This window comes from Lepidochelys kempii, chromosome 12, assembly GCF_965140285.1.
Source record: "Lepidochelys kempii isolate rLepKem1 chromosome 12, rLepKem1.hap1, whole genome shotgun sequence".
NCBI classification, from domain to species: domain Eukaryota; kingdom Metazoa; phylum Chordata; order Testudines; family Cheloniidae; genus Lepidochelys; species Lepidochelys kempii.
Window position 1 is genome coordinate 3,820,024 of NC_136391.1, and position 17,171 is coordinate 3,837,194.

The window sequence follows — 17,171 nt, forward strand, 5'->3', positions numbered from 1 at the left end:
AAAAGTTTTTCCTAATATCCAACCTAAACCTCCCCCACTGCAACTTGAGACCATTACTCCTTGTTCTGTCATCTGCTACCATTGAGAACAGTCTAGATCCATCCTCTTTGGAACCCCCTTTCAGGTAGTTGAAAGCAGCTATCAAATCCCCCCTCATTCTTCTCTTCCGCAGACTAAACGATCCCAGTTCCCTCAGGCTGTCCTCATAAGTCATGTGTTCCAGTCCCCTAATTATTTCTGTTGCCCTCCACTGGACGCTTTCCAATTTATCCACATCCTTCTTGTAGTGTGGGGCCCAAAACGGGACACAGTACTCCAGATGAGGCCTCACCAGTGTCGAATAGAGGGGGACGATCACGTCCCTCGATCTGCTGGCAGTGCCCCTACTTATACAGCCCAAAATGCCATTGGCCTTCTTGGCAACAAGGGCACACTGCTGACTCATATCCAGCTTCTCGTCCACTGTCACCCCTAGGTCCTTTTCTGCAGAACTGCTGCCTAGCCATTCGGTCCCTAGTCTGTAGCGGTGCATTGGGTTCTTCCGTCCTAAGTGCAGAACCCTGCACTTATCCTTATTGAACCTCATCAGTTTTCTTTTGGCCCAATCCTCCAATTTGTCTAGCCCCTCCGGCCTGGGAACGTCCTCCTGACTGCTCGGTGGGGGCTGATGGCGGGGTGTCCTGCCCCCCCCCCGGTGTACCGATTCCCCCTAAGCTGGGGGGACGGGACGGGGGAATCTGTGGGCGCTGCTGCCTCTCTGGGGCTGGAGCTGCTGGCGGCTGCTTGTGTCTGAACAAGCCAAGGTCAGGCTCCTGCCCCGAGTGCTTTCTTAGAGACAGCGCACGCACGCACTCACTCGGGCGCCCACACGCTCCCCCCCCAACGCACCCCCACACCCCCCTTCACACTCCCCCCCCAACACACCCACACCCCCTTCACACTCCCCCCCAACACACACCCACACCCTTCACACTCCCCCCCAACACACCCACACCCCTTCACACAGTTCCCCCCAACACACACCCACACCCCCCTTCACACAGTTCCCCCAACACACCCACACCCTTCACACAGTCCCCCCAACACACACCCACACCCCCCTTCACACAGTTCCCCCAACACACCCACACCCACATCCCCATTCACACTCCCCCCAACACACCCACACCCTTCACACAGTCCCCCCAACACACACCCACACCCACATCCACACCCTTCACACAGTCCCCCAACACACCCCCACACCCACACCCTTCACACAGTCCCCCCAACACACACCCACACCCTTCACACAGTCCCCCCAACACACACACCAGGACTCCCTGCATCCAGGTCACTTCCCCACCTGGGCTGGGCCGAGACATCAGGAACTGCTGCTCTCCTGCCCTCCCCTTACGCAGCCGGCAGGGAAAGTGACCTGGATGCAGGGAGCCCTGACAGCTCCTTGCTCCCCCATCACAGGCTCAGCCCCCTAGGGCTGCGGGGGGGCGGAGGAGCAGCAGTCCGGTGGGGGAGCGAGAGCAGTGCCAGCTGCTTTGTGCATCCAGGTCAGTTTCCCCACGTGGGTGCAGGAGGGAGGTGCAGGGGTTGGGGTGAAGGGGGCACAGGGCAGGGGTTAGGGGCTCAGGCAGGTGCTGGATTTGGGGTGAAGGGGGCACAGTGCAGGGATTGAGGGCACATGAGGGGCGGGGTTGGGGTGCAGGAGGAGGGCAGAGGTTGGGGTGAGGGGACATGCAGAGTGCAGGGATTGGGGCACAAGAGGGGGCAGGGGTTGGGGTGAAGGGGGCACAGTGCAGAGGTTAGGGGCACAGGAGGGGCAGCTGTTGGGGTGAAGGGGGCACAGTGCAGAGGTTAGGGGCACAGGGCAGGGGTTGGGGCTCAGGAGGAAGGTGCAGGGGGTAGAAGTGAAGAGGGCACAGTGCAGGGATTGAGGGCACATGACGGGGCGGGGTTAGGGTGCAGGAGGAGGGCAGAGGTTGGGGTGAGGGGACATGCAGAGTGCAGGGATTGGGGCACAGGAGGGGGCAGGGGTTGGGGTGAAGGGGGCACAGTGCAGAGGTTAGGGGCACAGGAGGGGCAGGTGTTGGGGTGCAGGAGGAGGGCAGGGGTTGGGGTGAGGGGACACACAGGGCAGGGGTTAGAGGCACAGGAGGGAGGTGCAGGGATTGGGGTGAAGGTGGCACAGTATAGGGGTTAGGGTGCAGGAGAGGGGCAGAGGTTGGGAATGAAGGGGTGTAGGGATTAGTAGTGCAGGAGAGGGAACAGGCATTGGGGTGAAGTGGGCACAGTCCAGGAGTTATGGGGGGAGGGAGAGTGGGGAGCCTGGGGAGTTCATGGGGGCCAGGGGCAATGGGGGGTGCCAGGCACACAGGGGCCAGGGGCACCAAAATGCAAGTTCGCCCAGGGTGCCATTTTCCCTAAAGCTGGCCCTGGTCACATGGTTTGGAACCACAAAGCACATGTTTGACCAGCTATTGAGGAGCAGAAAGGCCAGACCGTGCAGGGCCCAGGAATTATGGGATAGCTTTGCTGGACTGTCCAAACACAAGCCTGGCTACAACAGCCTCGGCAAAGTGGGCTGGCGTGACACTAGAGTGGAACGTGGGTGCAGACCTCTACCCTGGGATGAGCCAGTCAGCCTGTGTTCGGAGGGATGTGGGTGCTGTGTGGGTGTTAGGGCAGGGTGTAGACATATGTCAGAGCCCGCGTCCCTACTATAGTGTAGACATACTCTAGGGGCACCAATCGGACAGCCTGCGTAAATGTTTGCTACCTGGCTGATGTCTGGCTGTTTGCAGTGGAAATGAGGCCTTTTGACCTTTGTCTTGTTTGTCTCTCCCCAGGTTCCATGTGATAGTGGATATGATCAAACCAGAAAAGTCGGACATCACCACCATGCTGAAGGGGCTGGATTACACGGAAGTGCCTGCCTCCTCCAAGAAGGACTATAAGCTCACCTTCTTCTCCTACAAGGAAGGGCTATTCAGTGCCAAGGTAGGCCCACTCCCAGGCCCCGCTACTCTGCAAAGGAATGGTTGCTTGCTGATTGTGTGTAGGGGTGATGATGGGAGTCTCTAGGATTTTAAACCAAAACATTGAAACTTTTGGGTGCCCAGAATGAAGTGACTGCTCTGGTAGTTAGGTATCTAAAGTAAAGCTCCCCTGGAATCCACTGGAAGTTGATCAGGGCACTTGTTCTCTGCCAGGTGTGCATAGGAGGCAGGTGGGAAGAGTCCAAGGTGAGTTCATTTCTCCTGTGACCAGAACCAGTCCCTGGTCCAGAGGGGAGCTCCCCTAGGTCTGACTGTTACCTCTTTTGTGCTTGATTTCAGGTGACCTTTCGCAATGAGGCGACACAGGAGTACTTGTTCTACCTGGTCACGTTCAAGGCCATCCCTTCCGGTCCGCTCAGCACCATCGAGATGGTTACCCCTGTTCGGCAGAGCACGTCTTCATCCATCAGGGTGGAAAACCCCCTCTTCTTCCCGGTGACGTTTACTACAGACTGCAAAGTGCCTGATGTCAACTTCCCACCGCAGTTCGTTGTGCCCGCCCAGTCCGAGGTAGAGCAAAGCCTTGCACAGCAAACCTGCTTGCACTGCTCTCCTCCCTCTGCAGTAAGGCAATTGCTCTGACCTTCAGGAATGTCAACAGCCCAAGTGCTCCTGAGCCAGGTGTTAGCCTGATCTGTGTGTGCACTATGGGGCTGGTTTCCAGTGGTAACAGACACCACCTGATCCTCAGAGGGCTGCAGTCCCCAAAGGGTCCCATGGAAAGGAGAAGATGGGTAGGGTAAGCAAATCAGAGATGCAGCAGAGTGTGGATATGCAGAGTATCCCTACACTGCCCTGCAGGAATCTTCCATGCACCACTGGTATGCCTGTAACACATCACACGGCCATGTGCAAAGTTGCTGCCAACAAGCCCACAGGCCTTCCCACCGCTGTTGTGGTTGCACTGGCTGTTTGCAAGGCCAGCTACTGAGTCATTCGCCCCTGTGTCAGTCCCCGTCAGGGCAGTCGCAGGGAGCAATCACTGCACTAACTGCTGCACTGGTTCAGTTGCTTCTCCAAGTGCAATCCCACGAGGCTTCTGCCTGCCCTCCTGTGCATCATCTCTGTCCCCAGTCCCAGCCTTGGCTGCGCCCAACACCCCAGCTCCCCACACCCTTCTTCTAGGTAGGCCGAGAGCAGCTGAAGAGGGGCTGAGCTGCTCTCTGCTCTACCAAGCTCCTTCACCACCCCAACTCCCCTGGCCCAAAGAGCAAAAGGACACAAAAGTTGGATGCAGGATACAGCTTTAGTTTGGAAAATATTGCCACTTTGCCTGGGGGCTGGCGGGGTGCTTTTAATTTTCCCTGGGACAGATTCTCCACAACGCAGGAAGGACACAATGAATGGCTAATTAACGAACAGACAGACATGGACAGGCACAAGCATCATCCTCCCTCCTGCTTCACAGGGGTTTCTCACAGCTCTCCACCCACTTCGTCAATGCACCTGCCCCTCCCCCCACCCCAGGATCTGGGCATGAGAAATCAGGAATGTCGTTATTTATATCGACGTTTGTTATAACCATACAGCTATGGGTAGCCTAGAATTCCTCCTTACCTGTAAGGGGTTAAGAAGCTCAAATAACCTGGTTGGCACCTGACCAAAAGGACCAATGGGGAAAGAAGATACTTTCAAATCTGCGGGGGGGGGGAAGGCTTTGTTTGTGCTCTTTGTTTTGTGTGTTCTCTTGGGAAGCAGAGAAGCACCAGGTCAGAAAACTCCTTCTCCTATAAACCATCCTAAAGTGAGTGTTAATATTGCAAAAAGAGTAAGTAAATAAGGCAGGGCGCATTAGATTACCTTTTGTTTTCAGTGTTCCAGCAATTCCTCGAGACACATACCCTTGTGGTTCAGCCCATAGAGACTTATCAGAGCTAATCCCTGTCCCAAAATGCTTACAAGCCAAATGGACAAGCCAGGCTCAGGGAAGATGGGTGAAAGAGATGTAACACGCAAGCAGAGTGATCAGAACAATGAAACAACTTTGTTAGCTCCACAATTTATTCTCTTTCTGTCCCCCTGTCTAGGGGTACACATGTGTCATTTCATCTTATGAATTGATAAATAATGGTCATTGATTAATTAATTCACACCCCGTCTGCACCATGCCCACCATGTAAACCCAGGTGCTTCTCTATGAGGCTGTAGATGATAAATGCACTGAGCAAGTGTAACCCACACACCTCCTGGGTGTGGTGTTCTGTCCCATCTAGTGGCATCAAGACCACTTAGAGAGATTAATGAGTCTGCTTTACAGCCTTAGTTAACGGCCGTATGGCTTTTATGCAGTAGAGGCTCATATATTAAGCTCCAGAGGTCCCAGGTTCAATGCTGACCACCAGGGTCTGTCGGCGTTACAGGTGTGAGTGTTACACAAGTGAGTACGGATTGGGTTGCAAGGGCACTGGGTGTTACAACAGCTGTTGACTGTCCATGATGCAGCACGCCAAGTACTAATTTCCATCCCTGGGCTGGGCACTAACATTTCTGCTCCCATGCAGATGGACTAGGTTGTTCTCTCTTTTCCCCCCAGGGGGTGCTCATGTTCGAATTCCAGCCCCTAAAAGTCGGGGAGGTCAGTGGGCGCTTGGTGCTCCAGAGCAGCGACTTGGGCTCCTTCCAGTATGACCTGAACCTGAAAGCCCTTGCAGCCAGGCCGGAGAAGCCGCTGTACTTCCGTGCCATGCTGGGCAGCAGCCAGATCATCACCACCAAGTTCATTAACTACACCCGTCAAAGAACAGAGTACACCTGCAAGGTGATCAGGGTCCCCCGCTCTGCTCTGGGGCTAGCTGAAGAATAAGGAAGCCACCAGTGCTCAAGGGGGTGGAAATACAAACATTCAGCAGGCAACTCAGTCTATGTACCCCATCAGCCCTCTTGAGCAGTACTAGGCCCCTTCAGCACTGCTCTCCCCGTCCTGCTGGAACCTTTCCTAGCTTGGCCAATACAGGTGGTGAGGTTGTGGTGAAGTAGCCAGCCTTCCCACTGACTTCACCACCAAAGCTGAGCCTTCTGCAGGGACCATCTTCCCTTGTGGGGTCACTCAGTCTTTATCAGAGCTGCCACCACAGTGCAATGGTGCTTAGGGGGTCAGTGTAGCCTAGGGGACAGAGCACTGAACTGGAGGCTTGGGCTGTAGTCTCAGATCAGCCACTGGCCTGCTGAATGACTGTGGACAAGTTGCTTCCCCGCTTTGTGCCTCAGTTTCCCCATCTGTAAAAGGGGTTGAATGTTACTGTCCTATTTGTAAAATACTTTGAGATCTACTATGTGCGAGATGAGTTCTACCTAGTGCTGTGATTATTCTAGAGTGAAGACATCCCCTTTTGTGGCAACGTTAGTCATGGTGTTACTGCCCAACACCTAAGCCATCCCCAGAGCCAAACTTTCCCAGAGTTCCAATTGGGAGGGGGGAGGTTTGGGCTTTCCCTGTGTGCATGGAAAGGCCCCAAGTGAAGGGGGCTGGAATGTGCATTTCAGTTAGAAAACAGTAAACATACATTTTGTATCGGGACCCTGCTGATGCTAAATTACCCCACTGCCCCACTGCTGTTCCTGTTCCTGAGCTCTGGGGTATGTCAGACCTTGGGCCACAGGGGCTACAATGCCTTCTCCAAATCCAAGTGGCGCCTTCTCTCCCCTTGCAGATTGACTGTTCAGATTTCCACACGGATAAAATCATCAATGCATCCCCAGGCTCTCAGGGGGGCACAGAGGTCAGTGTGGACATAACCTATGAACCCTACCAGCTGGGTGAATCAAGAGCAACTCTCATCCTGTCTTCACCCATCGGAGGAGAATACAGCATCCCGCTCTTTGGCATGTCGGTGCCCCCCAAGCCTCAGGGCCCCTTTCAGATCAAGGCTGGCTCCAGCACGACCATTCCCTTCAAGAACGTGTTCCTGCAGCACACGGCCTTCACCTACAATGTGGAGAACCCAGCTTTTACCATAAAGGCAGCTGAGAACATACGTTCCAAGAAGAACATCTTCATCACCGTCTTCTTTGAGGGGAACCCCACTGGCAGCAAGATGCCCGTCACCAGCAGGCTGGTTGTCTCCTGTGCCCGGGCATCAGGCATGGGGGCAGGCATTTCCTGGGTTTATTACTTGAAGGGTATAACCCCTGAGAAGTGACCTAGTGGCACGCATGCAGAGCATCAGTGTCCCAGTCCCTAAACGGGCATTTCCCCCACTTTGCTGAGCCACTCGCAACTCCAAGTGTGCAGTCATGCACCTCCTAGGATCTGAATCAGACTGGTCTTCATTTCCCTCCCCATCTCCATACAGAATGGACTCTCTCTACAACACAGATGTGCCTTGGCAGTGAAAAGCAGCACCGGAATCTCTTCACCACTGTTCTTGCCAGTACAGAAAATGTTTATAGGATCTGCACGCCTACTGAAATCAGTGGGCGACTGCAGGATTGGATACAGCAGCGTGCACAGAACACACCCACCTGTATATTTGTTGAAAATTCCCAAAGAGCAAGCTAACTACTGAAGTGACCTTGGCCTGATAGAGTCACTGATCTGTTAGTCAAATTATATCAAACTTACGATATAGAAAGGGGCATGAGATCAGTGGGGAAGATCCCAGCTATCTGTGTATATGGTCTGACTGCATGCGTCAAGACTTGGTCAATTTATCCTCCCTCAGTTGATAACCACCAATGGCATTGCCTTCAAAGTACAAACGTTCCTGCCTGAAGGAGGATTCGCTTACTGTGGATTTCTTAAAAATATACCCTGTGTACAAGCCACCAAAGGTGCTGCAGCTTTTCCCAAAAGAGCAGAGGAGAGTTCATGAAAGCACTCACGTTGTACCCCAGAAATATGAGGACTCCATCATGCCTCCCAGCTGATCTCACCCTCTGGGATCAGAGGCTACGATGACTGTTGGCAAGGTGGTTTCTTTGTTTGCTGTATAAAAATGTGTTTTGGAATAAAGATAGTTAAGCAAACATAGAGATTCTGGTGGATCTGGTTAACGTGATAGTACTTCTGGACTGGAATGCCATAGCTAGCACACAGACACCCTGGGCCTCAAGACAAGGGAAAATTGGGGTGGAAAAAGAATCCAGAGAACTTGGGGGTTTCATGACTATCTAGAAAGGAGTCAAAGCAGGGGCGCCATTTAGGGGGGCCAGGGGAGGGCTCTAGTCCCGTTCCGCCCCCCCCCCCCCCCCGAGTTTCATAGGGAAGGCCTACTCACCCTAGCCCCTGACAGCACTCTTAGCTGCAACAGCTGGAGTGTGAGATGTGAGGAGTTGGGAAGCTGGGAGCAGCATAGCCTTTGGGGCAGGGAGTTTGTTTATACACAGGGGCAGGGGGATTAAGGTAACAGAAGACTTGTCATTACAGTAAATTAAGGATCCTTAGATGATCCTGAAAGCACTGCCAGGCACTCCAGTTAAAAGACAGGAAACAAAGGGTAGGAATAAATGGTGAGAATGGAGAGAGTGGTGCCCCACAGGCTCTTTACTGGGACCAGTCCTATTCCACATATTCATAAATGATCTGGAAAAAGGGGTAAACAGTGAGATGGAAAAATTTCCAGATGATACAAAACTACTCAAGAGAGTTAAGTCCAAAACAGACTGCGAAGAGCTACAAAGGGAGCTCACAAAACTTGGTGACTGGACAACACAATTGCAAAAGAAATTCAATGCTGATAAATGCAAAGTAATGCACTTGGCAAAATATAATCCCTGCTATACATGCAAAATGATGGGGTCTAAATTAGCTGAACCTGTCAATAAAGAGATCTTGGAGTCATTGTGGAGAGTTCTCTGAAAACATCCACTCAATGTGCAGCGGCAATTAAAAAAGCCACCAGAATGCTGGGAATCATTGGGAAAGGGATAAAAAGAGAAAAATATCATATTGCCTCTCTATAAATCCATGGTATGCCCACATCTTGAATAGTGCAGATGTGGTCATCCCATCTCAAAAAAGATACATTGGAATTGGAAAAGGTGCAGAGAAGGGCAACAGAAATGATGAGGGGTGTGGAACAGCTTCTGTATGAGGAGAGATTAATAAGACTGGGACTTTTCATCTTGGAAAAGAGACGACTAAGGGGGATATGCTCGAGGTCTATAAAATCATGACTGGCGTGGAGAAATTGAATAAGGAAGTGTTATTTACCCCTTCACACAACACAAGCACTAGGGGTCACCCAATGAAATTAACAGGCAGCAGATTTAAAACGAACGAAAAAAAGTATTTCTTCACAGTCAATATGTAGAAGTCTTTGCCAGAGGATGTTGTGAAGGCCAAGACTATACCAGGGTTCCAATAAGAACTAGATAAGTTCATGGCGGATAGGTCCAGTAATGGCCAGGGTGGGCAGGGATCCAACACCATGTTCTGCGTGCCCCTCACCTGTTTGCCAGAAGGTAGGAGTGGGCTACAGGGCAACTTGATGATGACCTGTTCTGTTCATTCCCTCTGGGGCACTTGGCATTGGCCACTGTCGGCAGACGGGATACGGGGCTAGATGGACCATTGGTCTGACCCATTATGGCCGTTCTGATGTTCTTATATAGAACCCAGATGTATCTGCTCCCCGCTGTAACCCACTAGACCCCGCTCTCCTCCCAGCGCTGGGATAGAACGAAGGAGTCCCTGCAGGGTCTCTCTCTCCACAGAGTTAGTAATGAAATAAGAATATATACATTAACATTTTAAACCTAACCAGTGTCCCTTAAGTGACTTGCCACAAGATGTCAGAACATGTTACTGGAGCTGAGTAGGTCTAATATTTATTTAATTTTCTTTCTTTTATAAAGGAATTAGATACACGACTCCTGTCAGCTAATTGCTAAGTTATCGGACAAAAAAACTAGAGTTTTCAAGTGCCTAAGTAGCCCCAGGAATCACAGTTAAAGTTGCCCCCACTCCACCACCACCAAAATCTGAAATGGTGCCCCTGCGTCAAAGGTGTAAACTAAGGTGTAAGCACAAAACTGGGACCCAGGAACCTGGGTTCTAATCCCAGTGGTGATCCTCTCCATGGCCTTGTTTGTAATGATATTTAGGCACTTACAGATGCAGATAGGGACCTAGTAAGATTTTCAAAAGCATCTATGTACCTAATTCCTACAGGCCTGATGCTGCTCCTAGTGAAATAACCGGCAAAACTCTTGTTTTGTGCCTCAGTTTCTCCAGCTATGAAATGGGGATAATAATAATAATGGCTCTAAATATGCCATCCACTGGGCCTCTGTTCCACAAGGTAAGACAGGTCTGTGAGGTAGTTGTCCAATGGAGTGTGAAGCAGCCCCCTACAAGTGGGGCACGCCACCCTGTTGCCCTCGGAGCCTGCCAGTCAGTTTCTCCCTGACGGTAAAGATGGAATCTTTGCAGGAGCTAAAGCTCTGTAGCCACCACTCCACTTCTTGCCCCTGGACTACGCCGCGGAATTGTTGGGCAACCTCTGCTGAGTCCTTGCTTTCCACTCAGGCCCAGGTTATGACCTTCTTTAGCACTTTGCTTTCTCAGTGGTGCTCAAGTTGGCACTTCAGCAGACATCGATGCTCTGAGCCCTATTTTGCAGCTCTTTGCAGTTTGCCTGGGCATTTCAGTGGATGATTTCCAGCAGGTTGATGCTTCAGAACCTGGTTTTTACTGCTTTCCTGATTTTGGTGCACCTTAGGCCCATATGTATGTCTTCACTGCAGTTAACCTGAGTGATCAGCACCCAAGTCTGAGCCCACCTGGGTTAGCTTCGCCCAGGTGTGAGCAGCCAGATTGCAAAGCCCTACCCAAGTTACTGTAGCCTCACGTGCTATGCCCGCTGTATGTCTCTGGGACTTGTGGGGTCACAGCCCATGGGTCTTTGTGCTACAGTGCGCTGAGCCGCTCTAGGAGTCTTTCCCAGTGAATTGTGGGAAAACTTGCCTCTCCTTCTGGGCACATGGGAGGAATTGTTTGAAGGCACATGGAGGACTTTCAACGCTTGAGTTGTTTAGCCTGTGTCTTCATTGAAAAGTGAGTGGGTTACAGCCTCGGTGAAAGCACCCAGATGCTAACCTCTGACTCTGGATGGACCAGCGAGCCTGGGTTGGAAGCATCACTAAACTTAGGTGAGAGGGTTTTGTGTGTGGATAGGGAGGGGATTAGGGGCAACATCTGGGTAAGCACCTGGGCTAAATCTGCAGTGAAGACATCCCCTCCTTCCATTTTCAATGCCTAGCTTTGGTGCCTACTTTCTGGCGCTTTGGCTCAGTGTTTCTGTTCTCAATTTCCAGCACTGGAGAAAGGAAAAGGAAAGAGAAGGGGGGCAAAGGTGGAAGTGAACCTTTCACCAGCTCTCCGCACTAGATTGAAGGGAGTGAGTGAAAGGGGAGTAACAAACAAATCCAGAGCTCACTAGAGGGAGAGTAGAAATGGAAGGAGAGAGGAACAAGAAACAAGGATGGAGTTGGAACGACTGGTTTTTGGAGACAGAGTGGATGTCTTGGCCTCTTGTGTTTGTGGAGACCCAACAGCTATGAGCTCAACCCTAGGACCTGTTGTCCAAGATTAGCATTGTCCCAGAAGCAATGCAGGTTCCTGGCACAAATTGTCCAGCCCAGCTTTTCACCAGTATGCTACCCAGCATTCTCCTAGTTTTGTGGTTGCCCTAAGTGTGCACATTAACATGGAAGCTCTACTCTCTGCACCAGATCAGGAGAAGCAGCTATCTAGCTCTGAAGTCTGTCCCCTGCCTCCCACAGCCATAGCTCTTGTACCAAACCACAGATCTCTCTGCTTCGCTGCAGGCCTCTGACTCCCACTTTTAAAGAAGAGATTTGTTCCTGAGATAGTTGATCCAAATGTCAATTTTCAGAGATGTCAGCTGCAAGCTCATATCTGTGCTTCAAAGAGCGCTAGAGGAAACTTTCCCTTACATTTTCAGTTTCCTTGGAAATTGGATCATATTTTCCCTTTCATCATTTTTTAGGCATTACAGAATTCAATTAACCTGAAAAAAAAGTAAAACGTCATAGCATAATTGACGAAGTACCTGCTGGCTATCAAGCTGTATTATAGACATGAGGGAAAAATAGACCAAGCATGTGGCCTCAAAGATCTGGCTGTATTCCTAGGCACAATCTCTGTGAGACCACACCCAATATAAGTAGCAGAGCCCTGGCTCAACCCTATTAGTTATGATTTTAATGATTATTAACAGAAGAAAATCACACCATAGTACCATCAATTGCAAGGTGCTTTACAAGGAAAGGCAAGTTTCCTTAGCAACGGTTCTGAAGAGGTTGTGGGGAATTAGTGAAGAGAAGAGAAGACGTCCTGGAAGAAATGGGGTTTACAGGGTGGTTTGCAGGGGAGACTGAGAAACGATGAAGCAGTGGTTAGAGCACCAGCCTGGGCAGCAGTAACCCCAGGTTCACTTTCTGTCTCTACCAGAGACTTTGTCTCCTGGGGCAAGTCATGGGGTCTCATATGAAATCAGTGGCAGTTTGCACCCTAACTACCTTTAAGCATCTGGGCCTTGGTGTCCCTGGGCCTCAGCTCACCATCTGTCGAATGGAGCTAATAGCACTGTGAGGCACAAATACATTAGATTATGAGGTGCTCAGACCCTCTGGTTATGGGGGCCTTCTGAGTACTTTAGCCAGAAGCAGGTTCCCTCTCATTTTCCCCACCCGTGTGCGGAATGAATTTTGTTATGTGCACCAATGTGGAGGTGGTGTGTGACACGTCCCTTTCACATTGGTGCACATAACAAAATTCATGTGGTGGGGTGGGGCCGAGGGGTTCAGAGTATGGGAGGGGGCCCAGGGCTGGGGCAGAAGGTTGGGATGGGGGGGGGTGAGGGCTCTGGTTGGGGGTGTGGGCTCTGGGGCGGGGCTGAGGATGAGGGGCTTGGTGTGCGGGAGGGGGCTCAGAGCTGGAGCAGAGGGTTGGGGATGCAGGTTTTGGGGTGGGGCCGGGTCTGAGGAGTTTAGGATGCAGGCTACCCCCTGGCTACAACTGGGAGAGAGCGGTGACAGTGGACGAGAAGCTGGATATGAGTCAGCAGTGTGCCCTTGTTCCCAAGAAGGCCAATGGCATTTTGGGCTGTATAAGTAGGGGCATTGCCAGCAGATCGAGGGACTTGATCGTTGCCCTCTATTCGACACTGGTGAGGCCTCATCTGGAGTACTGTGTCCAGTTTTGGGCCTCACACTACAAGAAGGATGTGGATAAATTGGAGAGAGTCCAGCGAAGGGCAACAAAAATGATTAGGGGACTGGAACACATGAGTTATGAGGAGAGGCTGAGGGAACTGGGATTGTTTAGTCTGCAGAAGAGAAGAATGAGGGGGGATTTGATAGCTGCTTTCAACTACCTGAGAGGTGGTTCCAAAGAGGATGGATCTAGACTGTTCTCAGGGGTAGCTGATGACAGAATGAGGAGTAATGGTTTCAAGTTGCAGTGGGGGAGGTTTAGGCTGGATATTAGGAAAAACTTGAAGACCTAGCCAACCATGTGAGGCTAACAGAAAGGGTGGGGATGGTCACCCGCAGCCAGGCTAAACAGGCCTCCACACCTAACCCCATTCCTGAGCCTCCTACAGGGACCCAGCCAGAGCTGGTCAAACCAGACCCCAGACCAGAGTCTATGACAGCAGTTGTAGATCCAGTTCCTGGGACCCAGCCAGAACCAGCCCAAGGATCGGAACGGGGGAGCAGCCAGCACCAGAGCCCGTGCTTGCATCCCCACCAGAGTCATGGGAGCCAGCACCAAAGGGTGCCACAGAGTCTGCACCTGCAGAAGCAGCTAAACCAGCACAAGAAGCTCAATCGGAGCCTGAAATACCTCCTAGTGCACCAGCAGGGAGCGGTTCCCAGTCTTCTGAGAATGGGATTCAGACTTCGGCACAGCCATGCTGCTTATTAACAACTGCTTTTGGAAGAAAGACCCTGGCCACAGGAAGGTTTGTGGGGCTGCAGCCAGGGAAGGAAGTGCTGGGGCTGCATAGTACCTCTCCCTGCCCCCTCTGGGCTGCATCCTGCCCTGGCACCGGGACCAATATGCGAAAGGCAGGTTTGTTGGGCTGTAGGCAGGAAAGGAAGCTCTGGGATGTGGCTTTCCTGCCTGCAGGCCCTCAAATCTACCTGTTGCCAGAGACCGCTACCACAGGGAAGCAATGAGCTGAAGCACCTGCATCCTTGTCCAACAACAGAGCCCCTGCCGCGGTCCTGGCACTGCATGCTGAGAGGGGAGGCTGCGGGCAAGGTAGTAGCAGAGGCGGGAGAAGCTGCAGCCCAGGTGTCGGGGCTTTCCATGGGGAGCGAGGGTGCTGGGGGAACCACAGAGCTGCATGGGCTCCTCTCTCTGGGCTGCACATAAGAACGTAACAAGAACATAAGAACGGCCAGACTGGGTCAGACCAATGGTCCAGCCAGCCCAGTATCCTGTCTTCCAACAGTGGCCAGTGCCAGGTGCCCCAGAGGGAATGAACAGAACAGGTATCATCAAGTGATCCATCCCCTGTTGCCCATTCCCAGCTTCTAGCAAACAGAGGCTCGGGACACTTCTGAGCATGGTTTTTCACCTATGACCCCTTCAATTAAGGTGTTAGAGCTCACAAATAACCCTGAGACTCTGCAGAGGTCCTTCAGTGGAACCTGGGAAGATTAGACACCATTCAAATAGGTAACGTTAAAAAACCTTTTTGGAAAGACAATCTACTACACAAGTAACAAGCACAGTTGCCAACTTTCACCTGGTAAATAAGCACCCCAACTTTCACAATAAACCAAAAATCAAGCTAATCCCATTTCAAAACAAGGCCAAAACAAGCCAATCCCTTAGAACCCCAACACTCTGTGACTAGATCCCCCCAGCCTGCAGTCTGGGACTGTGATGGGCCCACTGTGCACCCCTGACTCTCTCCCCCACTTGCCGGGAGCCAATCAAAAAAAAGAAGCAAAACGCTGCAAGCTACAAGCCACAAATGACTTTTCTAGTGCATGCAGGGCTTCCAGGCCACACATCCACAGCTGGCAACACCATTCTCCTAGTAGCCAAGATAGGAAAATCCATGGAAGACGTGGGAGTGCGATCACTCTTGTCTGGGATTTAGGGGCTGGCAGTTTCGTTTGTATATGGCAGGGGTGGGCAAACCATGGATCGCGAGCTGCCTATGGCTCTTTTTCAGTTAAAATGTGCACGGCTCACGGAGGCTGCACCCTGCCCTGGCACTGGAGGCCCAGGCTTGGCATATCCCAACGCTTCCTTCCCTGGCTGCAGCCCTGCTGGGAGGTTGCAGGGCTGCAGCCAGGGAAGGCACATCCCAGCACTTTCTCCTCTGGCTGGAGCCCTGCCAACCTGCCTTTCGCCTATTGGCAGCTGCTGGATAACAGCCACTTTTAGCTGGAACCAAGAGGTCACTAGAAGAGGAAGCCACAGTATCCCGGGTTTACAGCTGGCTGCTCCCCAGTCACTGAGCCAATCAGTGGCCAGTTCTGGGACAGAACGTAGGAGCCTCCTGCTCACACCCATTGCAACATGCCAGCCTGTGCCTAGTGGCATTGGTGGAGCTGGGTATGAGTCACAATGCCCATCTCCTCTCCTGTCCTCGCACACGTGAGTAAAGAACCCTTGGGGGGTCTGAGGACTCGTTAGCGTCCTGGGCATCCATTCAGACATATCCATGGAGGGCAGTTTTAATTTCTGAAGCAACAGTTCCAGGCACAGGGTACTTTCCTACCCCCGTAGCCTCTGCTCGTGGCACATGGAGCTTTTGTCACCTTCAGGGTGGTGTCATGGGGTGCCTGCATGTTATCAGGTGTTCTTACTCGTGGACCAGTCAGACTTGCTGTTCGTTTATTGCCAGGCTACGTTACTTTCCCTGGCTTCCCCAGTGGAGTGCAGAGATCCTGGCTTGCGGAGAACTTCACTCTACTGTTAGCTGAGCCAACCATGTCCTTGTCTGAGCGGAGCACTTCTGCAAATGGCCTGTTGGGAAGTGAAATGAACCCTCTAAAATAAAGAGCAAGACAGTGAAATGAAGAGCCAAGGGGTGCTCTTGCTTCCACGGTTTATGGGGCAAGGTTTAAGAAGCCTAAGGCCAGAATTACATGTTTCCAAAGCAGGGGCGTAACCCGAAACTTCCTGACTGTCACCATGTGTGCAGTGTGAACGAAACAGCTGGGGAAGCAGTTTTTTCCAGCTGTAGCATTGGTGGTTCAGTGGTAGAATTCTCGCCTGCCACGCGGGAGGCCCGGGTTCGATTCCCGGCCAATGCAAGAGTGAGGCTTTTTTTCTTAATTAAAAGTGATTGCCATGCACCAACCTAACCCTCTGTCCTAGTTAGCCCTTTCCAGGGGACTGACTTAACAAAAATGAAACCGAGTAAATCCCATTTCTAGCACCATGTGGAGAGGAGCGTTCACTGACGTAGCAGCTTCAGTGTATGTGAGGAGCAGTTCCTGGTCCGGGGCGTCCCTGGGACTCTGGGCCTGTCTGCGCTATGGAAGCACATCTGCAGCTCTGCCACCTGAGCGCCAGCGATGCCCCGACGTTGATGGTGGGGGGTTTCCATCAGTGTCAATATCCCACTTCTCCAAGTGGCCCGAGCGAAGTCACTGGAAGAATTCCTTCGCTGACCTAACTGCACCTACAGCGGGGTCAGGCTTGCTTATGTACGGCACTTGGGGTGTAAATTTTTCACACCCCTGAGTGCCGTGACTGGGTCGATCTAAATGTTGTGTAGACCAGGGCTCAGTCCTTAAACGACTGGTCCAGCCTTTCCTGCAGCCAGGATATTGGTGGCTCAGTGCAGAATTCTCGCTTGCCATGGGGGCCGCCGGCATTTGATTCCTGGCCAGTCTAGGAGCAGCCTTTTGAAATGTAAGCCAGTCTATCTGGAGGGGTGTGGGACTGCAGTGTGAAATGTACAGCCCCAGACTTCTCATCCTAGGCTGAGGTTTTCAACCAGCTTTGCTGCTTCAGTTCACAGAATATCATAGAATATCAGGGTTGGAAGGGACCTCAGGAGGTCATCTAGTCCAACCCCCTGCTCAAAGCAGGGCCAATCTCCAACTAAATCATCCCAGCCAGGGCTTTCTCAAGCCTGACCTTGAAAACTTCTAAGGAAGGAGATTCCACCACCTCCCTAG

General features: G+C 51.9%; 1 protein-coding gene and 1 non-coding gene across 2 annotated transcripts in view; both read left to right on the top strand.

The window, feature by feature from the left end:
* Positions 1 to 8,022, top strand: part of HYDIN (HYDIN axonemal central pair apparatus protein) — a 427,107-nt gene extending 419,085 nt beyond the window's left edge. The window contains exons 83-86 of the mRNA XM_073307159.2: positions 2,844 to 2,994; positions 3,333 to 3,563; positions 5,587 to 5,811; positions 6,704 to 8,022. Coding sequence (XP_073163260.2) covers positions 2,844 to 2,994; positions 3,333 to 3,563; positions 5,587 to 5,811; positions 6,704 to 7,192 — 1,096 coding nt within the window. The 3' untranslated portion in view covers positions 7,193 to 8,022. The remainder of the gene's footprint in view (positions 1 to 2,843; positions 2,995 to 3,332; positions 3,564 to 5,586; positions 5,812 to 6,703) is intronic.
* An 8,205-nt stretch (positions 8,023 to 16,227) lies between these two features.
* TRNAG-GCC (transfer RNA glycine (anticodon GCC)) lies at positions 16,228 to 16,298 on the top strand. Its single transcript has one exon. It is a non-coding gene; the product is annotated as a tRNA-Gly (tRNA).
* The last annotated feature ends 873 nt before the right edge of the window (positions 16,299 to 17,171 follow it).